Source organism: Manis pentadactyla, chromosome 16 (genome assembly GCF_030020395.1).
Source record: "Manis pentadactyla isolate mManPen7 chromosome 16, mManPen7.hap1, whole genome shotgun sequence".
NCBI classification, from domain to species: domain Eukaryota; kingdom Metazoa; phylum Chordata; class Mammalia; order Pholidota; family Manidae; genus Manis; species Manis pentadactyla.
The window spans coordinates 14,039,578-14,066,958 of NC_080034.1; the positions used below are offsets into that span (position 1 = coordinate 14,039,578).

Consider the following 27,381-nt stretch of genomic DNA (forward strand, 5'->3'; position numbering starts at 1 on the left):
TGCCATGTTTCTCATCAGTAGTGTGGTGCATTGCATGTTTACAGAAATGATTCAAGTTCATTTATAAAATATTTCCTGGAGAGCCTACTTGGGATCAAGCACTGTTGTTAGGGATAAAATGAAGAAAAGAGCATCTGCCTTCATGGAGACTGCAGTCCAGAGGAAAGAGGAGAGAGAGTCAGGCTGAAAACCTCATAAAAAATATGATAAACACCATAAAGAAGGATTTCCGGTGGTGAAAGAATTGTAAAAAAACTGACCTGCACATTAATATTATTTTGATAAAATGTTTTCATGAATTATTTCACTTTCTTCAGTTTTTTATCCCAGTAAGCTGACAGCGGTGTATGTAGTAGAAACAAAAATAAGTCTCTAATTTCAGTCAAAGAGCATCATTGAACCAACTTCTTTGGCCCAGGTTCTGTCTTTATGACAATATACAACATAAACATTTACTCAGTAAAATAGTTGATGATTTTTACTGCAGCGAGATTTTCTACACTAAAAAGATAATTCTCCAAATGATTTTATTAAATGAAAAATCCAAAAGCACTGTTTCCCAAATAGCATGTAGGTAACACTCAGGAGGTCACTGAAGACATGAACTCAACAACTGTGTTATGAAATGCTCACTGCGAATGAGGAATCTGCCGAAATGAGGAGTTTGTGGGTGGAGGTGAGGGTAGAAAAACTATGACCAGTTCATAGCCCAGGAGTGGCTGTGTATCACATAAAACTCTACTACAACGGGTGGCAAATATGCTTGCAGTGGTACAATGACATACTGTGGGATTTTAGAGATGAGAGAACGGTCAGTTTCATTTTGGTGGGCTGGGAGCGACCAAGAAAGCTACGTGGGGCAAATAACATAGACCCTGACTTGACACTACGTGAACTTGACATAGGAAGAGAGTTAAAACAGTCTATAGAAAGTGGCTTGAACAACCTTCCAAAATTAGGAAAGCTCAGGATCTTTAAGGAATGGTCATCTCATTTGGTTGGAAAGAAGTTAAGAGACTTATTAGGAATCATGATAAAATAAGATGGAGAGTAAAAAGGGAATTCAAATATCAGGGACCTTTGAATATAAAAGTAAGGGATTTCAACTTACTTGAAAAGAAATCGTTTTTTTGTGTATCATTTTTTTTTTTGAGAGGGCATCTCTCATATTTATTGATCAAATGGTTGTTAACAGTTAACAACAATAAAATTCTGTACAGGGGACTCAATGCACAATCATTAATCCACCCCAAGCCTAATTCTCATCAGTCTCAATCTTCTGAAGCACAATGAACAAGTTCTTACATGGTGAACAAATTCTTACATAGTGAATACATTCTTACATGGTGAACAGTGCAAGGGCAGTCATCACAGAAACTTTCGGTTTTGATCACGCATTATGAACTATGAAAAATCAGGTCAGATATGAATATTTGTTTGATTTTTATACTTGATTTATATGTGAATCCCACATTTCTCCCTTATTATTATTATTATTATTTTTTTTAATAAAATGCTGAAGTGGTAGGTAGATGCAAGATAAAGGTAGAAAACATAATTTAGTGCTGGAAGAGGGCAAATGTAGATGATCAGGTCTGTGCCTATAGACTAAGTATTAATCCAAGCTAGACAGGGGCAACAAAACATCCACGGATGCAGAAGATTTCTCTCAAAACAGGGGGGTGAGGTTCTAAGCCTCACCTCTGTTGATCCCTAATTTCTCACCTGATGTCCCCCCTGCGACTGTGCCTGTCTTAGGTTGTTCCTCCCTTAAGGAATCTTACCCGTCTCTGGCTAACCAGCCATCTTGCGGGGCCATATAGGTAAATGTAAAGTTGGTAAGTGAGAGAAAAGCAATATTGTTTGAAAAGGTTAGCTTTTTACTTCTTTGCAGATTTATGCCCTGTGGGTTTTATGCCCAGCATTTCACTTGAGGTATCTTTACCACTTGGAAGAATTATGATACTCAGTAAATTCGATATGAGGCATGAATTCTATTTAAGGGTTGTAATTAGGAAGGAAGAAGAAAAGCTATAGAAGTAGCAGACAGAAGAAAACATGGGAAGATTGGTTATTTCTTTGACATATCTTCTTGTAGAGTAACTTAAGCATGTATAGGTTTTAAACTACTAATTAAATTGTGCACACACATTAACATAATAGGAATACAGTTACATAACCAAAGCAGACCTACAATTACCAGCCATCTCCAGTGAAACCAAGAAAACCAGTTAGGCAGCCTAAGCATTTGTGAAAACTTATCAATGATATGATAGATATTGTCTAACTGAATTTGAATAGTTTGAGAAAAATCAGACAATTTAAAACAACACATTCCTGGGAACTGTTCACATCCCATATGTTCTTTTAACAGTAGATAGTCTGTAGTCTCAAGATTTTGGAGCACTGCAACTTGCACTTCTCCTAATTCTTGGTTGAGTTCCAACAGTATAGATACAGTCAAATTTGTTATTTTACTGTATGCACAGGCCAGCTAAGATATCTCCTTCTTCATTCCAATGGCAAGTCCAGGAACCGGTGGGATGAATGCAGCTACAACTGCAATAGTGCCAGGATCTTTGTTGACGTTTTTTGATGATAATCTTCTAGAATGACTCTTCCAGAGTATGTTGATGTTGGAACTTCTTCTTCATATCGTATCTTAGTTCTTTTTCTGGGTAGCCAAATTAGGCTTTGATCCTCTGTATAAACACAAACAGACCCTTTGCCCACACTTTGATATGCCCTTTATACCATTGTGAAGAACTTATTGGAGATCACCACACAGGAACTGCTTTTTTTTTTTTAAGAGAAAGGAATATTATCAGAAAAATGTACTTCCATAGCTGATCATCTGACACCCTTTAAATGATCAAAATTAAGGATATTTAAAGCATGCATTAATCGTTGATTTACAGTTAGTTTTATCTTATCAGGGAGTAATCTCCCTTTCTATATTTTTTTTTGTCGTTGTTATCATTAATCTACAATTACATGAAGAATATTATGTTTACTAGGCTCTCCCCTATAACAGGTCCCCCCTATAAACCCCTTTACAATCACTGTCCATCAGAATAGCAAAATGCTGTAGAATCACTACTTGTCTTCTCTGTGTTGTACAGCCCTCCCCTTTCGCCAACCCCCCACTTTATGCATGCTAATCTTAACACCCCCCTTCGTCTCCCCACCCTTATCCCTCCCTACCCACCCATCTTCCCCAGTCCCTTTCCCTTTGGTACCTGTTAGTCCATTCTTGGGTTCTGTGATTCTGCTGCTGTTTTGTTCCTTCAGTTTTTCCTTTGTTCTTATACTCCACAGATGAGTGAAATCATTTGATATTTCTCTTTCTCTGCTTGGCTTATTTCACTGAGCATAATACCCTCTAGCTCCATCCATGTTGTTGCAAATGGTAGGATTTGTTTTCTTCTTATTGCTGAATAATATTCCATTGTGTATATGTACCACATCTTCTTTATCCAATCATCTACTGACGGACACTTAGGTTGCTTCCAATTCTTGGCTATTGTAAGTAGTGCTGCGATAAACATAGGGGTGCATCTGTCTTTTTCAAACTTGAGTGCTGCATTCTTAGGGTAAATTCCTAGGAGTGGAATTCCTGGGTCAAATGGTAAGTTTATTTTGAGCATTTTGAGGAACCTCCATACTGCTTTCCACAATGGTTGAACTAACTTACATTCCCACCAGCAGTGTAGGAGGGTTCCCCTTTCTCCACAGCCTCGCCAACATTTGTTGTTGTTTGTTTTGGGATGGTAGCCATCCTTACTGGTGTGAGGTGATGTCTCATTGTAGTTTTAATTTGCATTTCTCTGATAATTAGCGATGTGGAGCATCATGTGTCTGTTGGCCATCTGAATTTCTTTTTTGGAGAACTGTCTGTTTAGTTCCTCTGCCCATTTTTTAAATGGATTGTTTGTTTTTTGTTTGTTGAGGTGGGTGAGCTCTTTATATATTTTGGATGTCAAGCCTTTGTCGGATCTGTCATTTTCAAATATATTCTCCCATACTGTAGGGTTCCTTTTTGTTCTATTGATGGTGTCTTTTGCTGTACAGACGCTTTTCAGCTTAATATAGTCCCACTTGTTCATTTTTGCTGTTGTTTTCCTTTCCCAGGGAAATATGTTCAAGAAGAGGTCACTCATGTTTATGTCTAAGAGGTTTTTACCTATGTTTTTTTCTAAGAGTTTTATGGTTTCATGACTTACATTCAGGTCTTTGATCCATTTTGAATTTACTTTTGTATATGGGGTTAGACAATGTTCCAGTTTCATTCTCCTACATGTAGCTGTCCAGTTTTGCCAGCACCACCTGTTGAAGAGACTGTCATTTCGCCATTGTATGTCCATGGCTCCTTTATCAAATATTAATTGGCCATATATGTCTGGGTTAATGTCTGGATTCTCTAGTCTGTTCCATTGGTCTGTGGCTCTGTTCTTGTGCCAGTACCAAATTGTCTTGATTACTATGGCTTTGTAGTAGCGCTTGAAGTTGGGGAGTGAGATCCCCCCTACTTTATTCTTCTTTCTCATGATTGCTTTGACTATTCGGGGTCTTTGGTGTTTCCATATGAATTTTTTAATTATTTGTTCCAGTTCATTGAAGAATGTTGCTGGTAGTTTCATAGGGATTGCATCAAATCTGTATATCGCTTCGGGCAGGATGGCCATTTTGATGATATTAATTCTTCCCAGCCATGAGCAAGGGATGAGTTTCATTCATTAGTGTCCCCTTTAATTTCTCTTAAGAGTGACTTGTAGTTTTCAGTGTATAGGTCTTTCACTTCTTTAGTTAGATTTATTCCTGGGTATTTTATTCTTTTTGATGCAATTGTGAATGGAATTGTTTTCCTGATTTCTCTTTCTATTGGTTCATTGTTAGTGTATAGGAAAGCTACAGATTTCTGTGTGTTGATTTTGTATCCTGCAACTTTGCTGTATTCCGATATCAGTTCTAGTAGTTTTGGAGTGGAGTATTTTGGGTTTTTTATGCACAATATCATGTCATCTGCAAATAGTGACAGTTTAACTTCTTCTTTACCAATCTGGATTCCTTGTATTTCTTTGTTTTGTCTGATTGCCATGGCGATGACCTCCAATACTATGTTAAATAACAGTGGGGAGAGTGGGCATCCGTGTCTAGTTCCCAATCTCTAAGGAAAAGCTTTCAGCTTCTCGCTGTTCAGTATAATGTTGGCTGTGGGTTTATCATAGATGGCCTTTATTATGTTGAGGTATTTGCCCTCTATTCCCATTTTTCTGAGAGTTTTTATCATGAATGGATGTTGAACTTTGTCAAATGCTTTTTCCGCATCTATGGAGATGATCATGTGGTTTTTGTCTTTCTTTTTGTTGATGTGGTAGATGATGTTGATGGATTTTCGAATGTTTTACCATCCTTGCATCCATGGGATGAATCCCCCTTGGTCATGGTGTATGATCCCTTTGATATGCTTTTGAATTCAGTTTCCTAATATTTTATTAAGTAATTTTGTGTCTACATTCCTCAGGGATATTGGTCTGTAGTTTTCTTTTTTGGTGGGGTCTTTGCCTAGTTTTGGTATTAGGGTGGTGTTGGCTTCATAGAATGAGTTTGGGAGTATTCCCTCCTCTTCTATTTTTTGGAAAACTTTAAGGAGAACGGGTATTATGTCTTCTCTGTATGTCTGATAAAATTCTGAGGTAAATCCATCTGGCCCGGGGGTTTTGTTCTTGGGTAATTTTTTTATTACCGTTTCAATTTCTCTGCTCGTAATTGGTTTGTTTAACTTTTGTGTTTCTTCCTTGGTCAGTCTTGGAAGGCTGTATTTTTCTAGGAAGTTGTCCATTTCTTCTAGGTTTTCCAGCTTGTTGGCATATAGGTTTTCATAGTAGTCTTTAATAATTCTTTGTATTTCTGTGGAGTCTGTCATGATTTTTCCGTTCCCATTTCTGATTCTATTGATTTGTGTTGATTCTCTTTTTCTCTTAATAAGTCTGGCTAGAGGCTTATCTATTTTGTTTATTTTCTCAAAGAACCAGCTCTTGGTTTCATTGATTTTTGCTATTGTTTTATTCTTCTCAATTTTGTTTATTTCTTCTCCGATCTTTATTATGTCCCTCCTTCTGCTGACTTTAGGCCTCATTTCTTCTTCTTTTTCCAGTTTTGATAATTATGACATTAGACCATTCATTTGGGATTGTTCTTCCTTCTTCAAGTGTGCGTGGATCGCTATATACTTTCCTCTTAAGACTGCTTTCGCTGTATCCCACAGAAGTTGGGGCTTTGTGTTGTTGTTGTCATTTGTTTCTATATATTCCTTGATCTCTATTTTGATCTGTTCATTGATCCATTGATTATTTAGGAGCATGTTGTTAAGCTTCCATGTGTTTGTGAGTCTTTTTGTTTTCTTTGTAGAATTTATTATACCTTTGTGGTCTGAAAAATTGGTTGGTAGAATTTCAATATTTTGGAATTTACTGAGGCTCTTTTTGTGGGCTAGTATGTGGTCTATTCTGGAGAATGTTCCATGTGCACTTGAGAAGAATGTATATCCTGTTGCTTTTGGATGTAGAGTTCTGTAGATGTCTATTAAGTCCATCTGCTCTACTGTGTTGTTCAGTGCCTCCGTGTCCTTACTTATTTTCTGTCCGGTGGATCTATTCGTTGGGGTGAGTGGTGTGTTGAAGTCTCCTAAAATGAATGCATTGCAGTCTATTTCCCCCTTTAGTTCTGTTAGTATTTGTTTCACATATGCTGGTGCTCCTGTGTTGGGTGCATATATGTTTAGAATGGTTATATCCTCTTGTTGGACTGAGCCCTTTATCATTATGTAGTGTCCTTCTTTATATCTTGTTACTTTCTTTGTTTTGAAGTCTATTTTGTCTGATATTAGTACTGCAACCCCTGTTTTCTTCTCTCTGTTGTTTGCCTGAAATATGTTTTCCATCCCTTGACTTTTAGTCTGTGCATGTATTTGGTTTTGAGGTGAGTTTCTTGTAAGCAGCATATAGATGGGTCTTGCTTTTTTATCCATTCTATTACTCTGTGTCTTTTGATTGGTGCATTCAGCCCATTAACATTTAGGGTGACTATTGAGAGATATGTACTTATTGCCATTTCAGGCTTTAAATTCATGGTTACCAAAGGTTCAAGGTTAGCCTCTTTAGTATCTTACTGCCTAACTTAGCTCGCTTATTGAGCTGTTATATACACTGTCTGGAGATTCTTTTCTTCTCTCCCTTATTATTCCTCCTCCTCCTTTCTTCATATGTTGGGTGTTTTGTTCTGTGCTCTTTTTAGGAGTGCTCCCATCTAGAGCAGTCCCTGTAAGATTCCCTGAAGAGGTGGTTTGTGGGAAGCAAATTCCCTCAGGTTTTGCTTGTCTGGGAATTGTTTAATCCCGCCGTCATAGTTTAATGATAGTCGTGCTGGATTCAGTATCCTTGGTTCAAGGCCCTTCTGTTTCATTGTATTAAATATTTCATGCCATTATCTTCTGGCCTGTAGGGTTTCTATCGAGAAGTCTGATGATAGCCTGATGGGTTTTCCTTTATAGGTGACCTTTTTCTCTCTAGCTGCCTTTAAAACTCTTTCCTTGTCCTTGATCTTTGCCATTTTAATTATTATGTGTCTTGGTGTTGTCCTCCTTGGGTCCTTTCTGTTGGGGGTTTCGTGTATTTCCGTGGTCTGTTCAATTATTTCCTCCCCCATTTTGGGGAAGTTTTCAGCAATTATTTCTTCAAAGACACTTTCTATCCCTTTTCCTCTCTCTTCTTCTTCTGGGACCCCTATAATACGGATATTGTTCCTTTTGGATTGGTCCCACAGTTCTCTTAATATTGTTTCTTTCCTGGAGATCCTTTTATCTCTCGCTATGTCAGCTTCTATGCGTTCCTGTTCTCTGGTTTCTATTCCTTCAATGGCCTCTTGCATCCTATCCATTCTGCTTATAAACCCTTCCAGAGTTTGTTTCATTTCTGTAATCTCCTTCCTGGCATCTGTGATCTCTCTCCGGACTTCATCCCATTGCTCTTGCATTTTTCTCTTCATCTCCGTCAGCATGTTTATGATTTTTATTTTGAGTTCTTTTTCAGGAAGACTAGTTAGGTCTGTCTCCTTCTCTGTTGTTGTCTCTGTGATCTTTGTCTGCCTGTAGTTTTGCCTTTTCATGGTGATAGGAATAGTTTGCAGTGCTGGGACGAGTGACGGCTGGAAGAACTTCCCTTCTTGTTGGTTTGTGGCCCTCCTCTCCTGGGAGAACAGCGGCCTCTAGTGGCTTGTGCTGCGCAGCTGCGCGCAGACAGGGTTTCTGCTTCCTGCCCGGCTGCTATGGAGTTAATCTCCGCTGTTGCTGTGGGCGTGGCCTGGCTCGGGCAGCTGCTCCAAAATGGTGGAGTCGCGTTGGAGCAGGAGCTGCTGGGAGGCTATTTATCTCCGTAAGGGGCCTCCCTGCTCCCTGCAGCCCAGGGGTTAGGGTGCCCAGAGATCCCCGGATTCCCTACCTCTGGATTAAGTGACTCGCCCTGCCCCTTTAAGACTTCCAAAAAGCACTCACCAAAACAAAACAACAAAAAAAAAAAAAAAAAAAAAATTAAATTAAGAATTTTTTTAAACCCGCTCGCTTTTCTTTGTCCTCAGGTGCCAGCGTCAGGCACCCACTCACTGGTCCTGCTGCCCTGTTTCCCTAGTATTGGGGTCCCTGTCCCTTTAAGACTTCCAAAAAGCACTCACCTCAACAAAACAACAACAACAAAAAAAAAAAAAAAAAATGGCCGCTCGCTTTTCTTTTGTCCTCCGGCGCCAGGCCTCCGGTACCCGCTCACCAGTCTTGCTGCCCTGTTTCCCTAGCATCCAGGGCCCCCTGGGCACGCACTGTGTCTGTGCTCTGGCCCGGATGGCTGGGGCTGGGTGTTCAGCTGTCCTGGGCTCCCTCTCCCTCCCACTCCGACTCCTGTATATCATTTTTGAGGGAAGAAATAATTAGACTGGTAGTAAAACTGAAAAAAAATTAGGACATCATTTGTAGGCATTTCTACGGTACCTCTTGGATAACTCCTAGAAATGATCACAAGTCACTGAGAAATACATGTTTCTAGTAATTAACCTAGAAATATTTGAAGTTCAAGCAGTTTTACAACTAAAATGTAACATGACCTAATTTCTTGATCTTAGGCTCATGAGGTCTAGAATAGCCAAAATAGAACTGTGCTTAGCCAAAATTCTAATTCTTTTGCCTAAGAGAACTGACTTGTAGACTTAGAAAGGCCAATATACCTAGGTTTCTTACTTCTTTGAAGAAAGTAATTTGGCTTCTCAGAACCGTACCGACTGACTACAGCTCCAGGATTCACCTAGGGTCACATTCTGTGATTCAACGTTTATAAATCATACAGTTATGAAACAAACATGATGATTCTATTTGCCCTCAATTAAATTGTTTTTATTCCCTCTTGTTTTAAACCGAAGTTTCTGTTACTTCTGTTTAAGTACCTGGTAGCTTGTTATTTATGTTGCGCTTTCTGACCTGTTTATAAATCTAGATCTGAGGACTCTACTCTGTGGGCAGCATCCTCTTTTGTTGCTCCCACTGGTGCAGCAGAAGGAGCTGATTCCTTGCGGACCTCCCTCAGGCTCCCTGCGGCAGCACCATCAGCGTGCCAGGAGGATATGTGCCACCACAGGGGTACCTGCCATCCTGTCTTCCTCGCAGGTGGTATAGTCTCATTTCAGTGTGACTGTCCACTGCATTTCACTGGCCGTGCTTGTGAACAAGGTAATCAATCTTCATTACCCTTCTGTATTTTTTTAAACATCTCCAGAGGGCGGAAGGAAATTGAAACTTACCATGAACAAATAGATGGATACTAACACAAATAAGAAATATCTATATAATATTATTTTTAAATGAGTTCTGATAAAACACTTTTGGTTCAGTATTGTGAAAGCAAACATAAGATTTTTTTTTCATCAGAATTGCCATTCAAAATATATGTTCAATGGCCACAAAACATGAGAGTTAAAATTCTATCAACCTTAAAAATAAAATTGTTATTTTACTAACATTATGTGCAGGAATAAAAGAGAAATTGCAATTTGGGACAAGCAAACTATGGCAAACCACAAGCATGCCTGAAGAGATAAAGGGAAGATCAGGTTTTATTAGGTCTTAGGAGGAAATTTGAGGAGGTTGTTATGAATGAAACTCATTGGAGAACAAGGTTTGAGGTTGTGGAGGTTTCTCATTGGTTGCGAGACATGGTTAGTGCTTCGTTGCTGAGACAGTCTTTCTTAAAAACAGGTGGTAAAATTAATGTGTAGAGTCCTTTTGTTATAGGAGGTAGATAACCAGATGTGCTCAGGAACGGGGCAGGGGGAGCTCAGTTGGATGCCTGCCTACATTCTATACTCTGTGCAAGCTCTTCCCTGCGATGGGGCGTGTTGGTAACATGGAGGGAAAGTTGATCCTGATTTCACCTCTAAATATACTATACTTTCAAACATATAGTAAAATTCATGCCCTTCTATCATTAATATAGTAAAAACCATGCCTCCCCTGCCACAACGGTTGAAGGAGAAACAAACACAGTCATAAAACTTTCACTATCCTATGTGCGGGAGGAGCAAGCCCGACCTCCAGGAGGACCCTGACTGTTCCCTTTGAAACCTAATCTCACTTAGCGAATATTCATCTCCCTACACATAAAAAAAGTGCCCTGTTCCCTATGTGACCCCCTCTGAGTCTGCCCATGCCCCAACTCTTGGTCGTTTACTCTTGCTTTTTTCTGAACTTCATTCTCCAAATAAACTCTTAATGCTCAACCACTTTTTTTCATCCATTCTTGAATTCTTCCTCTCAAAGAGACCAGGGGCCTGTCTCCAGTAATACTAAGAATTATCTTCCTTCTTCCTGCTGGGGTGAAAGAAGTGGTAGGGGGTGACAGCATCCCCTTCAGGGCTTCCCAACTCCATTCTAAATAAGATTTCCTTTGCTCATTTTTATAATTCATATGTAGTGTTATGTCTATAGTTTCTTCTAAAATCATGGTGCATCCATCCTTTATCACTATAGAAACAATTAGATTCTAATTGATAGTATTTTTATGTTTTAATTAGTACCAAATCATGATTTTTATATTTTATACTCAATCCTGTATTTAAAATATTTTGGTGTGTTGAAGAGTACATTATTTTTTGCTGCTTAAAAATATGGTTTTTGCATTAATGGAGCTATTTATGAATCAAAAGAAAATTCCCATACTGTCAACATCTAATGGCTTCCTAAGAGTCTCCGAGTTAATTACAGCAATATTTGGCAATTAGAGCCAGAAACGCCGTGGGCAGATCACAAAGGCATTAGGTCATGACGCTGCTGACTGCATCATTCCTCCACTAATCACTGAAAAGTGTCACTGTTTTCTATGTAAAATTAATCACTGGTTCTAAATTGGGGAGGTGGGGGTGAGAATTACTATTGGATAATGATTCAGATGGCAGAGAATTTCATCACTTATCCAAGATTGTGGTAAATAACTGTTTTAAAATACCAAAATGTGGGAGTTACTCAACTATTCTTCCCAAATGACCCTGTGTGACTGCTATGAATGTGTTGATATTCAGCCAAGTAAGAGGGTAAATACAGTAAGAACCACAGAAATGGAAACACAGTCTATTTTCATGCTCATTGTAAAACATTATGTGTCCTTACTTAAAGTCTATTTTTTAACTGTAAAAAATAGAAGACACATGACTATTACTTGATTTTTGAGTGAATATGTCATATGTCTGCAAAATATCATGAGACTTGCCTTCTGCTACAATCTGAGATCCTTAATAATACATTCTGGGGGCAGGGTTCCAGGGACGTAATTTGGATTGCAAGGCTCTTTTAGATCCACTCTTACCATTTAAAACTCTGGGAGTGTTTTTTCTTTCTTTAATTTCATGCTAGGTTGAGTCTTGGAAAAAGACCCTCCTTACCTTTCTTAAAATAAACTTCGAAATTTTTTTTTATCCAAATTTACTAACTGTGGTTAAAACTGATGTGAAAGGAGAAGTCCTTAGTTACTGAGTCTATCTTCTGATCAATCACACATATTAGACTACAAATGACCCTCCAGCCATAATTCTTCTCTCCCCTCTTCTCCCTTCTTTAACTCCTCATTCAGTAGCTTAAACACTTCATATGAAGACCTATACTTTCTTCCAGAAAAAGAAAAATCCAGGTTTGTACAGAGTTAAACCCAAGGCTTGACTGAGGTTGAACTGTATTGGGTGTTTTAGGTGGCAGAGCGTAGGAAACTGACCTCAGGAAAAGAATTGGGGATCTCTGCGCTCTATTCACTGTGGGGAATATTTTGTTTCTCCCACCATTATTAATCACTTCTGCCATCTATATTTTTAACTGTTTTTCCTATTGGATTTACAATATTTTTAAAACTAGTAAGTTGTTTGATAATGTGTTACTAAATCTAAGTAATCTACTATGTAATATTTATTTCCATGTGCACAATAAAAATGAGAAACTGGAAGTCAGTACCTATTACTAGTTAGAGAATTGTTCAAAAAGAAAGACGTGATCAGAAATAGTTGAGGTGTATGACACGCTAAACAAAATTCGTGCAATAAGACTTTTTAGACTATCAGATATCTTAGTATTTACCTGTAATTTTGTTGTTCTTGCCTTTTTTGGGGGGAAACTGTTTCAGTATAATCCTTAACTGTGGTGTGATGTGCATTTTTAGAATTGGGAATATTATTTCTAAGTGTAAAAATTATAAATATTTATTTTTAGTCATTTTCTCCCTAATTTGAATTAAGTACCTTTCTTCTTTCAGTCATAAAGAAAGCCAAGAATAGGTTTGCGTTTTCAATCTCATGCTCTAAATATAATTCATACTGGTACGCATCTCAGACCAGATTGACAGATGATGCCTGCTGCCTAAGGCTCGTGATTCGGGAATCTGGTACCAATGCATGACTTTTTATAGCATTATCCAGGTTGGCCAGATGCCACAATTTCTGTGTGGATTTCAATAAACAGTATTGTATGCCAGCTTCAAAGTGTATCAACTACCTGGTAAAAAACCTTGCTTTAGATAAACAGTCCCTAAAATAATCAATCAGTATCTCTCTCTCCATATATATTTTTTTTCAGTTCACTAACACTAGACTGTAGTGTTATATTAATATTATAGAGTTGTATTTTAGTGTTCAGTAACACTAAAATGTAACACTTAGGATAGACTACAAAGATTTGAATTTCAGAAAAATCTGGACATAGGTGATAAAAAACATGACCCTCTGGAAAAAAATAAAATCACATCGGCATCTCTACGTGAAAATGCACAGGCCATCGATTTTTCCTCATGGCCTTGCTCCATTTTTCCTCCAGTTAATATTCTTAACCTGTGAGAAAATGTTAAAATATCTTATTCTAACCACTTTGATTTTTCACAGAAAAATGGCGGTATAAATTTGGGTACGCCTTAACTGAAATAGCCCTAGATTCGGTGACACAAAGAAAGGATTTTTAGGGTTACAGGATAACAGTAACACGTCACCCTTTCACCTATTTCCCACTACTTAGATGATGTCATGTGCTCTGCATTATCAAATCATTCATATCCAGGCACCTAATAACCCTGACTTATAAAATCTGTTTTATGTAATATGTTCCTTTTTCTCAGCACGTGCTGTCTTAACTCGTAGGAGCTAACCCTTGTTGCCTGCTTTATCGTAACGATCCTGCATCTTGCCAGGGGAAACACAAGAGCATATATTCTTGCTTTGTTTTAGATGGCTGCATGCAGGCAGATGGCTGTCTCCTCCTGTAAAGTGCAGAGTGACAGATTTAGAATATCAGTGCCTTGTGCTCAGGGAAAACGTATGCTTCTGACTATTAATTATAGGATTAACATTTTTAAACAGCCCCATATTTTTTAGTGTTCTATAAAACAGTTTTATAAATAGTGCAATAAAGGAGTCTTTAAATGCCATATATTAAAAACAGGAAATCTTTTGTTTTATTTGATATCCTGTCTGTGTATATTTCATATATGTTTAAAGGTCAACTGTACTGAGTAAATTGCAAACCTAGAAATAAAAATGAAAGGTTTTACTAAGTGTTCTGTTATTTTTAAAAAAAGGGGGGAGACTTCTTTAATGTCTGCCTTTGTTTCTGCCATAACTGGAATGTATTTTAAAGGCATATTAGAGTAGTCTGAATTTATTTATTAACTTTAGATCAGGTGACTGAATGTCTGGCATTCCAGAGCTAAGAAGGCAGAGAGAGAAGCAGATCATTAGTCAGCTTCTTATAACAATGATTTAAATCCTCTCCAGAGACTGATGGTCTACCTCATCTGAAAAGGGCCCAGAAATGGGTGTTGGCCTTTTCAAACATAATACCCATGACTGAAAATCTTTCAAATCAGAGAGCAATGCTGAATATATATATATATATATATATATATATATATATATATATATATATATATATATATATTAGTAAATGGCAACTGCTGAAGTATTAAGATGTTATGTTGACAACGAATGGGAATTGAACTCAAAGACAGGGGCTGAAGAGAAACAGGTTTACTTGCACCAGAGGCAAAGGATATCCTTTTTGAAGGTGGGGGAGGGCAGAAGGGCTCCAGTCTTCTGGCTTATCTCCCTGAGTAATTGCTGCACTGTCCAGCAGGGAGCACTGTGTTCAGCTTCTCCCCATCCTGGTGTTTGTAACTCTGAAAAACTAGACGTCTACTTAACATTGGCAATAATCCAAAAGGGAATATGCATATCCCTCTGTCCATCAAAAAAGGGATATTTATTTTATCTCCTTTATTGCCTTAGTAGACATCCTCTTTTTCCCCTATCATTGAACATATTCAATTAAATAAACATTAGTTGAGCACCTAGCATGTATATAACACATGCAATCAGTCCTTGAAGGCAGTAGGAAATGAGGAAAGCATATTCTTGTCTAAGTTTGCAGGTACTTGTTAGCATAGGGCGTGGAGTAGGGGATTCAAGGAAGAGAAGACGCATCCCCCAGGTCATAGGCTCTTTCCCACATCCCGTCTTTAAAGCTACATAATCTCGGCTCATCATCACCCCTCACCAATAATGTCTTACTTAGGACCTATATTCATTTTCTATTGTGTCCTTAACTAATTATCACACAAACACAAGTTCCCATCTCAAATTTCTGTACATTATAAGCCTGATATAATTCTCAGTGGGCTGAAACCAAGATGTTGGCAGGTCTGTGTTCCTTTCTGGAGGCTGTAGGGACAGCCTGTTTCCTTGCCTATTCTGGCTGCTAGGGGCCTTCTGCATTCCTTGGCTCGTGGCCCCCTCCATTCATCTTCAAAGGGAACAATGGTGGGTCTGGTGTTTTTAATATTACATCATTCAATCTATTCTTTTACCTCCCTTTTCTGCACTTAAGGACCCTTGTGATTACACAGAGCCCACCTGGGATGATCTCTGTGTCTCAGCATCACCTGATTAACAACTTTTAACTCCAACTGCAACCCTAATGCCTGTTTCTATGTACAGTAACATATGCAGAGATCCTAGGAATTAGGATGTGGACATTATTTTTGTGGGGGGGTAAGGGGAACATTATTCTACCTTCCACAGGACCTGATATCATTTCTCAGGGGATTTAGATGGTCATGTAACAGAAAAGGAAGTTCATTGGATGGGTATCTGGTGCTCATAGAATTGAGGGAAGCAAGTGGAACCGCTGGAAAATGCACTCAGGACACTGTGGAAGGCTCCTCAGCAGGAAGCAGAGAGAAGACGCTCACCCAGGGAAAGGCTGGGGTACCACCGCCCCTGAGGAGGGACTCATACTGCCACCGTGTTCTCAGCTGCCCGCTCCAGATTCAGAAATACTTTGAAACTGTCTAATTAGCAAAACCTCAACCATAGGCCGACCCATGCCAGGACAGCAGAGGAAGGAGAGGGACAGAGGAGTCATCTTTTAAGTTAGGCTTCTAACGTTGTAACTAGACTATATCTCCACCAAGATTCCACACAATGGGCCTCTTCTTCATTTCCACACAAAGTAGAAGCCTTCACACAAGGCGTTTATAGTACACATGTGCAAGCAGGTTTGCACACATACTTCAAAACTGAACATTAATCCTTTCCTTAAAAGTTCCTCAGATATTTCTCTTGTTTCTACTTATCATTCCCCCTATTTTCTGTTTTCTTCTGGAGTTTCTGACATGTGTATTCATTTATATTGCAGAAGAGTTTAGCAAAAATTTTTGTTGCTGTTCCTCCTGCAAGCACAGCATAAACAGCATATCAAAATATTTTCATAAACAGAGATTGTTCCTTTCTTACATCCAATTTAGGTAATGAAGAAAAAATATTCCACAGAGACAGCAGTTATCTGAAATGGTACATACAAGGATGAGTTGAATGAATTAGAATGTGGAAATACATGAAGGGACTGGGAGCTGTCTGGCTTGGCTTGGGAGCAGGGCACATGTGGGATTAGCTGAGAAATAAAGCTGTAAATTCAGGTGGGACCCATACAGCAGAGAGCCCTAGATGACAGATTTAAAATATTAATTTCACTAACAATGGCTTTTGGTGGGAAAAAGACATAATGATCAGAGCTTGCTTTAGAATGTTGAATCTGAGAATAGAATTTAGAAAAGTTTACAGTGAGGAGGGGGATAAGGTGGAGGGGAAAACTGGGACGTAATTTCAACAGGCTAAAAAGAGGGAAAATTCTTTTAACCCTATGTTTCCTAATTATTTGGAATAACAGATCTTCATGTTCTCTCTATAGAACATAGTTTAGGGTTTTTTTAATCAAAAATTTACTAGCCTGAATGTGGCTCATATCTTTTCATGTATTATTTTGTGAAGAAGAAATAGTAAGAAATGTGATTATAGAAGATAAATGACAGCAAAGCACCTTTTCTCCCCTTTCTTCCACCATCTTCTGTCCCACCTATCCATGGAAGAGCTGAATCATGTGCAGTAAAACCTTATCATGGCAAAACCATTATGGATAATAAAGCAAATGATGTAGGCTTGTAAGAGGTTAATGACCAGTTAGCTAAACAGTTGTAACTAGATGTCTGTGTGCACACTGGGAACTATGATGTGTCTTATCTTTCTCACTCCAGTGCTACAACCATATTGTTATATGCATCCAGATTTATTGCACACCATACAGAACACACATGCACACACATGGAAAATTCTGAACCTGAAAGATTACTAAGATACATGTTTAGGGCCTTTGGGGGCTATCAAATTAATTTACTATTAGAAAATATCTTAAAATTAAGTTATTTGAAACTAGCATTTTACAGGGATGGAAACAAAGTCCAAGAGAAATAACTCATGGAAACTATTAGTTAAGGACAAATCTAGAACTAGAACACAATTCAAGTCCAGTATTTTATCTGCCACAGCACATGTCCTCCAGGTTGTTCTAGGGCAGATTCCAAGTTGAACTGAAAGAAAAATGTATTGAGTTGCATATACTTGAGATAAGTAATTGCATAAACTTAGATAAATTAAGACAATAGTGACTTCAATTTACCAACTTACCTCTCTCTCTCTTTCTATGATAGATGGATATAGATATTTTTGACTGTAGATATGTAAAAATGTAATATTATGTAAACATAACATTTGATGAATTTACTATCATCCCTTTTAATTGACAGTCTTATTTAGAGGTACTTTTTTTCCTAAGGTAAATTTGGTTATAAAGAAGAGAAGAAAGTTAATTAGAATGATGTATACTACTGCCTATGAAATCAATTTAAGGTGAAATATTTAAACAGGAGTTAATAAATAGAAAAATGCTGGTATGCAGCGATCATGAAATACTTAATTTTTAATTCTATAGAAGCATTGTCCAATAATATTATAATGCAAAGCATGTATGCCACTTTTTAATTTTCTTGTTGCCACATTAAAAAATGAAAAAGAGACAGAAGAAATTATTTTCAATACTGTATTTCATTTAGCCTCATATTGTCATCTCAATAGTATAGAAATGTTAACGGACTATTTTAAACTCTTTTTTTCATTCTAAGTCTTCAAAGTCCACTGTGTACTTTCCACTTATAGCACATTTTATTCATATTAACAGTATTTCTAGTGTTCAATAGCTACATGTGGCTGGTGGATACCATATTAGTCTACACAGTTCCACAGACAAAATGAAAATGGCTTAACAGCCATGATGGTGTTGATTGAACAATGGTGTTGAGATGGGGAGAAGATGAAGAGACCTTTTCAACTTAAAGTTTGATTAGAGTACATTGAAAGAAGATGGAAGCGCCTGAAATGATAGAAAGATGTGGTCAAAAGACTGATTTAAACTATTTATTAAAATAGCAAGCATTAAGGAGTCATTTATTTAACAAACTCTAAAGTACTCATTTTGATCTCTCTTCTCTTAAGTATGCTTGACTGTCTACCATTAAGTGAGATTTGAATGCCAGCTGTCCATTGATAGTTGTCAGATTTATATACCCAGTCCTGATCATCTGCTGTATGCCAGACATGTATATTACATTTGTATATTAAACAAGGCCTTTCACACAACAATGGGCCCTGAATCTTCTACAGAAGATAGTTAAAATATAAATTCATTTATAAATTAAGTAAGATGAAGTCATTCATCCATATTTCTGCCACAAATTCCTTGCATACATTTTATGTGCGAAGCACAGTCTCAAACACTGGTCACACATTGGTGAATAAGATGGACATATTCCCTGCCTTTTACCATTTACAATAAGTATAAACCAATAATGAAGCAAATATTCAAATATAAATCTAAACTGTATACAAACTCTGAAACAGAATGCTGTAATAAGGAAGAGCAGGGTAGGGTACAGTGAGAGTAGTAAAAGACCTACTTAGAAATATCCAGTATAGGACATGTCACTTAATCAAAAACTAAAAAATGAGAAGGTACTAGTCTTTTGAAAAGCAGAGAGGAGAATGTTCTGGACAAAGAGAATATTATTTTATCATGAAAATTAATATGTAAGAATAACTTTTTTTTCCAGTTCCTTTTTAAGAGAAAACTACAAGTACCAATAATTTTCTTACACTAAAAATGGAGCTAAACCAAATTAATGAAGAGAAAATCAATTCCACTAATTTCATTCATCTTTTTATTCAAATTTGTAGTAGGTCCATTGTTCCTGTTGTCAAAAAACTTAGTAAAGTTTTATTGTCAGATGCTACATATAAAAGCTATTTTTTCTAAGTTACAGCCATCCAAATTCAAACAAAATGTTAAGCTCTTCCATGTGAGAATATATTACCAGATACTTAAATTAACAGGATTAATTGAATTCTGTATTTAACACTTTAAGTAATGGTAGAAAAGCTACACTAATAGTTTTGTATCAAACCATTACAATGAAATAGTAAAGATTTGATAAAAAATTCTGTCTTCTAGTTAACTAGAATAAATCAGTGCAAAGAATTGCAAGATATAAACTTGGATAAAATGAGAATAGATCAATAGTAAAAACAAAGGCTGATGTTAACATGCCCTAAAATGCTATTACACATGGCAAAACAAAAGGACAATAATGGCCAGAGCTAATTAAGAATAAATTATACAGCCTCTAGGAAATTGATTTTCAGGCAATTTTTTTTAATGTGTGTTGTGTCTTTGGCAGGAAACAATTAATAGAACTTGTATGTAAGGGGCAACATCATGTCCTTACTCAAAAATATAATTTTATTAATGAGATTGAAAGTCACCTGAGCAAAATAATTTGTTCTTTAAACTGTCTGTCCTTGAAATGCAAAATCGATTTCAATAGCTTTAATCTATTTTGGTAAGCTGTCTCCATGGATATCTTTTTATTCTCTGTCCTAGGGTCATAGATACGGATGTGAATAAATATGAGTAGATATAGACAGATGCGGAAATTGAAACCAATCCTCACACAAATGTATGTCACCCTTTGCCTGAAGTTCTGTTTGCTGCTTGTAGATTAAAAATGAGGAATGAATGCTCTGTGTAATCTCCCTGTTTCTGCAGATTAACATCAGCTGTAGCAACTAAGGAGTGAGAAAGCAGCAGATGGTAGCAACTAATAGCTCTGATTCTACGCTTGGGACCAGCCATGGTCGCTCTTCCACACCCTTCCTCTTTTCAACCATCACACCAACCCTGAGTCAGATAACACTTTATTAGTCAAAGTTACTTTCTTCCCATGTTACAGAAATCAACTCAATAAACCACAGCTAACATTTATTGGCTGCTGAATGTGTTAGGCATTGCATTGTGCTTCGTCTTAGCATGCAATGACTCATTTATTCTTCATGGTTGAGTAGTATTCTGAGTAAATGCTATTCTATCCCCATAGCTCAGGAGAGAAAAGGGACACGTCCATGGTTACGCAGCCAGCTGGAACTGGGATTTGAATCTTTGTAGCTATCCTTCCTATCTGATCCAAGTTAATGCAAGCAAAGATAGAAAAACAGTTATAAAAATGTAAGCGCAGCATCTCATAGAGCTCCAGAATGGGAATGCAAAGGTGTCCCAGGAAGGAATTAGGACTAGGAACAAAAACACCTAGGGCACTTTCTCTGTGGCAGTCATGTTTCATTCTTCTCTCCTTCTCTCCTGCTAACGATGGCTCTTGACTCAGTGCTGCAGAGTCCTACCCCTGTGGGAGAATGAGTCTTTCCTGGGTTGACCCTTGGCAAGAGGTGGTTGGCTAAGTTAACCCCCATACCTAGCCCAGTTGCTCTGGATAAAGGTGTGCTATGCCAGCCTGGCTGCTGAAGGAGATCAGAAAGCAGCGCCCAAGATGGAAGAATTGTGGTGAGCTGCGAATATACAGCAAAATGTGTAAACTGCAACTATTAATATTCCTATCCTACCGATGAAGAATCTGAGACACAGAGAAAGTACTTTGCCTGGGCCATGCAGGGATGGGCAAAGCCAGAGCTCACACCAACTGTGCTTGATGCCAAAAAATTGTTCTTTTAGCCATTATGCATTTCTATCTTAAAATCTACCTTTATGAAATAGAGAATAAACACTGAGGGAATGCCATCTATACTGACATTGTAACAAATTTAGTTTTTTAAATGACCTGACTTGGTAGGCCACACTCAAGAATAATTTAATTTCTCCCATAACCAATTTATTTTCTACCAAATTTCTCTTCCCCATATTTCGAGACAACCTGGATCTGTCCCACAGCTCACGGGTCACTTGCAGGTATTAAAAAGTCTTATCCAATTTAACTAAGTAATGCCACCACACTCCCGCACTTAGTTTGAAGCTGTCCACACCCTCCCGCCCCTCCCATTGACCCACCTCCTCCTGGGCAGATGAGGGGTAGAAGGAATCAGAAACAATGTCAAAAATCTTATTCCTCAGCCGGCGCTGATTGTCATTCTGTAGGCGGTGAGTGCATTCTGTCATCTGGGAACACCAGGGGTTTGTGATTCCCTACGACACATTCTGTGGTGGCTTGTACACACTCAGCTCATGTCTTGCAAGTTTCCTTCCGCAACTCTGTGGGAAGTATGTTTCAGTCTTTTTTGGCTAGAATACCTCACACAGTAGACGTCTTCTTGGATGAGATTTCCTCTCGATGACCTGAGCTTAATTACCTACCACTTTCCTTATTGGCACTGTCTTGCCTACTGGAAACAGTGCACATAAACCCATGCGTGAATCCTACTTCTCACTGACTTTGCAGCGTGCCGCAGCCTTTTGACTGCCTTTTGGATTCTTGCAGCCAGTCCCCGTCCCCTGCCTCCCAGCCCTAGGAACACATGTCGGATTCTCCCATGAGTTCTCACACACACAGCAGCAGAGGGGGTCCTACAAATGGCTTGAGCTCTGCTAGCCTGCATCCTGCTCTCCACAAGTTCTGAGTGACACTTCAGGGGACTTCCTCTCTTGCTTTGGAGTGGGGACAACATATGTCACCTTGCTTGCTACTCTTTTAAATCCTTCTGAAGAGTCTCCCTAATAGATCTCTAGCTTTCTCTTAACATAGATTTTGGGGGTGATGGTAGCTGCATCAATTGGCCTTTTCTGAGCATGTACCACCGAGCTATGTTTAATACCACTTTTTAAAAGGGTAGCTAATTATCATCCACTGTCTGCAGTGTGGAGACTTTAATAAGAACTTTGAGAAAACAGAAAAAATCCTCTTACAGATGATTTTATATTAACATAAAGCTAGAATACATTTAATCAAGATGTAAAAGAATGCACTGTCAAGGAATAATAAATGGTATTTCTTCCTGCTGTTCTTTTCAAAACATTTACACTGATTCATCTCTAGTGGCCAAGAAGAATCAACTCTACCCAAAAGGGTTCTAAAAACAAAACTGCATTCCGAAGACCTAGAATCTCTTGTTTCTCTGATTCTAAAAGTCACATGCTCTTTGCATTCTACAACATAGGCATTGTGATATAAAGAGTAAATGAAACCATTGTCAGGAATTTTCATATTTCTCCCGTGGCTACAAGCAAATCTGACCCCCTAATGCAGATTTCTGGGAGCACATCCTTTTGAGAAGTAGAATTACTGAAAAAGGCAATGGGTTTTGGGTGAGAAGATGCAAAATTGAGTCTCAACCAAGCCATTAATTAGTTACATAGCAGTAGATAAATCATGACCCGTTTGACCTTCAGTTTAACTATATTTGAAATGGCAGAGTTAGAATCAATTTGAGAGCCCTTTTGAGTTCTAAAATTTATTGACCTCCAGACTGGTCTCTAACATGAAACCTCCTGGGTTCCATTAGGCCATTGCTCTGGACTTTGGACTAACAGAAAGCTTGTGTAACTATGCTTCTGCTGCAAGGACTCCTCTTATTTTGCCAGGAAAGCTTGCTAGCCAGGCTGTTTTCTTAGTTTGCTCCCAACTTGGTAAGGATGGGTTTCCTGAGAAGCAGAATCCCAGAGAGAGGTCATAGAGCAGGAACTGTATTAAAGGGATACTTTTCAGATCACCACGCATGGGGAAAGGAAGGCAGCAGGATTTGATAGCAAGTTCTTCCCACCATCTGCCACCCCAATATATCTCTCTTTGTCTTCTTAGGTTCGGTGATGGAATATTCTAGCTTTTCCAGCCTAGGAATTCTAAAATTGTTTTCTCTTAGGTGCTTTCTGACATTACTTGCAAACAACAGCTTCTGAGAAACAGAGAACTTTGGGAGAAAGGATGCTTTCTAGAATTGTAGGGAATACCTCAAAATCCATATTCTCACTGAATGTTTTATTCCTAATTGAATGACTTTGTTTCCCTCACAGAGTGAGGAATTGTGATTTCTTTTTGTGCATGACTACTGAGGTTTCCTCATCTGGATCCATTACAGACTTCTCCTAAAGATCTATGCTTGAGGCTTCTTCCAAATACATTTCATTCCCTGATGTACACGGCCCTTCATTATCTGATGCCTGCTTATTTGTCTGGCTTTCCTCCAACCTCCCGTCATCCAAAACCTTAATCCAGTTATACTATGGGATTTATAACATTTCATGTTCTCTCACATGTCACATCCCATGCCTTCCTATGTTCCTTCGATGTGAAAATCCCTCTTTACCTGCTTAGCCACTTGTCTTCTGTAAAGACTTGAGTCAATTGTTTTCTCTGGGAAACCATCTTTTTGTCATTCACATCCCAACCTGCTTCTGATTTCCTGTTCTACTTTCCCATAGTATCTGGTCCCTTCTCTGTCTTGTGTTTACTGCCTTGTATTTTCATAGAATTATGTCTGTCTCCTGGGTGACAAATCCTTAGGGAAGTGGCTGTTTTTCTTTTATATCTTCCCAGTGCAGGCATCTATCTTGAGATGCAGAAGGATATCCAATGTTTTTTGTTAAATTTGAAGAGAACAATTAAAAAAAACAAATAACCATTTAGCTATTTGGTAAATACTGTAGTATTTAGGGAAAAAGGAAAAAATATAAAAGCTGTTCCTCTGTATTCAAATTAAAGACTCAATCCCTAACTATTCCTCATTGTAGCTAGTTCGAATTTGAGCAATTTTCAGATTTTGTATTCATTTATGTTTTTGCCCTGAACATTCAGGTAGCCCTCCTGATTTTGGCTTATTGAAGAGCTCCTCATAACGCTTATATTTACTCTTCTCTCCTTTTGTAGTTAAAGTCTGAAATATTTAGACTATAATATTTACCAATATGCTTGAAGTAAAAGTAACAAAAAATTCCTAGGATGCTTCCCTATGGATCATAGGATTTGAAACATGGCAACACAAGAGCTGGATATATTTTTTGGTATATCTCTGAACCTTTGCTGAAATTTCTCGTCCTGAATAAATTGAAAATAACCCTTAATTTTATAAATATTTCATAAATATTTATTAGTCTCAAAAATGTAAGCAGCTCAACTCAACTTTGAGCTCAGTTGCAGTATCGCAAACCACTGAAGATTATTCTCTAGAGCTTTCTGTAATATAATTCAGAAGAAAGAAAGTGAAGTGACTTGCAATCTTTTGAAATAGAATGATAGAAATCTTAAATCAACCATGTAAATTTTCTAAAAAATTTTGGGAGATTTTACTTGTTATTTCTGTCTTATTGGCATAATTATACACATGTAACCCATGCATATCAAATGACCTATTACTCCAACGTCAAGGACTTCTCAGCTAGCTTTGTTAGCAATACTGTTCCATTATTCAGATACTGAATTCCTTGACACAAATGTGAATCCCATAGATATGCTTCAGGCACATACACTTCATTCTGCAATACTGATTGGCAATTATGTTTAGAAGGTCTTTGTTATCATCTCTAATCACATCTTTTCATGATATTCCCATGTTTATGAGTTTCTATGATATTTTATCATTCTTTCTTAGCCACATCCTATGTTAATATTAGTATGTATTTAGTGCTTGCATCCTCTGGAATATGTGGAGATATATCATATGGAATGTGAGCTTTCATGCAGAGTTAGGTAGTGATATGTAGTGATATTTCTTTCTACTAGTGTAAAAGAAGGATAGAAAGTGGGAACTTTAGATGGACTTTAATGATACCATGAAACAACTACAGAAGTTTTCTATCATTTGAGCTTTTCAGAATCTGTTTTTTGCTTTTTCACAAATTTCTTACACCTGGTTTAGGAAGGTGCCTGAAGGCCTATGTGCCACAGATTCCTATGTGCAGTGCATCTGACATTTTCTTGGCATAAAATGCAAAAGAGCCCCTTAAAATCAGTTCTCTCTTCAAATTAGCATGTGCGGTGCCTGGACTGTGTTCTGGAAAGGACCTGTACGCAGTTGACATCTTGGGAAATGCAAAGAATGAAAACGGAAGCAAAGAAGGCAAAAAAAAAGGAAGGAGTTTTCTTTCAATGTGAGCTTTCTTTCTTACACATTGAGTTTATATAATTTTCTGTTTCTTTACTAGAAACTTGAGACCTGCATTTTCATGTTAAATTGATTTATAGTTCACATTTTGTAGAGGTGATAAAAAGGTATTATGTGTGAATATCCAAAAAGATTACTGTGCAATCACTTGAAAATAGCCAACACTGAGAATTGCTGAAAGTGATGAATGTGTGACTCTGGACACAATTAGTTTGTGAAATCAACCGTACCATTGTTCAGATGTTTGAACATATGTTTGAAAGCCCAAAGCATATCTGTATAGAATTGTTCCCTATTGTAGAGCAGTGTTCCTTTCATTTTAAACCCATTTGTATTATTTTTGAAAAAAAGATGCAATTCATATATATCAGTTTACTTTACATTTAGATAATTTGAAATGTTGCCTTTTAAAGTGTTCTCAAATATTTTTCTATTCATATATTTTTAAGTATTAACATCCTATATTAATCCTTCATAAATCTCTGGATTCAAATGTTATGCTTCTGCTTTTTAACTCAAAGCCAGAAACTTTGATGGTAATTGTGACCCTCAGGTAAACTCTATTTATTCATATACAAGTTTTCATCACATTCAGTAGAGAATAATCACTTATGTTAATTCACAAATACAATACTTATCCAATCTCGCACATATCATGCTGATCCGTTTTCTATTCTGATCCATCCTGTTTACTATTCACATTATCTTGAAATTACATATTTGTAGGGGCTTCTTAAAGATCTCTGCCAGTGACCATATTGCTGTCTGTCTTTAGAGACCTAGCTAGTTTTGCTCTTATTTACCCTTCCAAAATTACATGACATTTTCAAACTTTAGAAAGAACTCCTCCCTAGTGCAAACACAGTCTGCAAAACACGTTTCACAAAAGTAATTCTCTATATAGCTGTGATGGATAAATAAAGTAAGTCACCCTCACTTTAGAAAGGAGGAAAATAATGTCCTCCAGGCCCAGATATACCTCATTGATGATGAAGTTCCTCTTTCTATGGTTGTTTGCTGCCTGTCACTATCAGTAGTTACACTGATTAGACCATCTGAAGTTTAAAAATGATCCTTTACTGTCTCTAAAGATTTACGCCCCCCTCTCATGCAGTGTATATAAGAGACCTTCATCCAATGCACGGATACCAGCACGGAGGAACCAGCTCCAACGACAAAGACCTCTGACCTTCACTCCCTCTAGACTTAAGTTTAAAAGTGATTTTTCTGTCAATGCTCATCAGGCAAATTGCTTGACCTGCTGTAAATACAAAATATTACCAGAGGATTCACATATAGCTGCCCTCCTAGGATTACCAGATAAAACACAAGATTTCTAGTAAAGTTTACATTTCAGAAAATTAACAACTTTTTGATATAAGTATGTCCCAAAGAATGCATGGGTCATACTACTTTTAACAAATAATCTGTTTATCTGAAATTCAAATATAAATAGATGTCCTGCATTTTATTTGATGAACCTGGCAAGACTGTTATCCATTCAAGGAGACTATGTCTGAAAAATGTAGCTATTTGAGCTGCAAGATACTTAAGAAATGGTTTAGGTCAGGGGCCAGCAAACTTTTTCTATAAAGGGCCAGATAGTAAATATTTTAGGCTTAGCGGGCCACATCTGGTCTCTTTCATATATTTTTCTTTATTTATTTATTTTTAAACAATTCTTTAAAGATGTAAAAAAATCACTTATAGCTCACAAGCGTACAAATCAGGCCATGACTGGATTTGGCCCAAAGCCACGTTTTGCCAGCTCCTGATTCAGCTCATCACTTTTATTTTTACATCTGAGTCCAAAGTCCTTTTGAAAATCAAGAATTGTCATTTGCATGATCCTTCCTCAATCTGCCATACAACTTTAGATCAGCATGAGTTGCTGTTAAGGAAAATGCTGGCTCCAAGTTTCTATGTTCTTACAAATCATGTCACTGAAAATGTTTTCTGGTGTGTATCCAAACACGAGAACTAACGTCATCCATCCAT

The 27,381-nt window shown here is 37.6% G+C and overlaps 1 protein-coding gene across 1 annotated transcript in view; it reads left to right on the forward strand.

Moving 5' to 3' along the window:
* The window catches only part of EYS (eyes shut homolog), a 1,412,275-nt gene that overhangs the window by 1,002,268 nt on the left and 382,626 nt on the right, over window positions 1-27,381 (forward strand). The window contains 1 exon segment of the mRNA XM_057494276.1: window positions 9,537-9,769. Coding sequence (XP_057350259.1) covers window positions 9,537-9,769 — 233 coding nt within the window.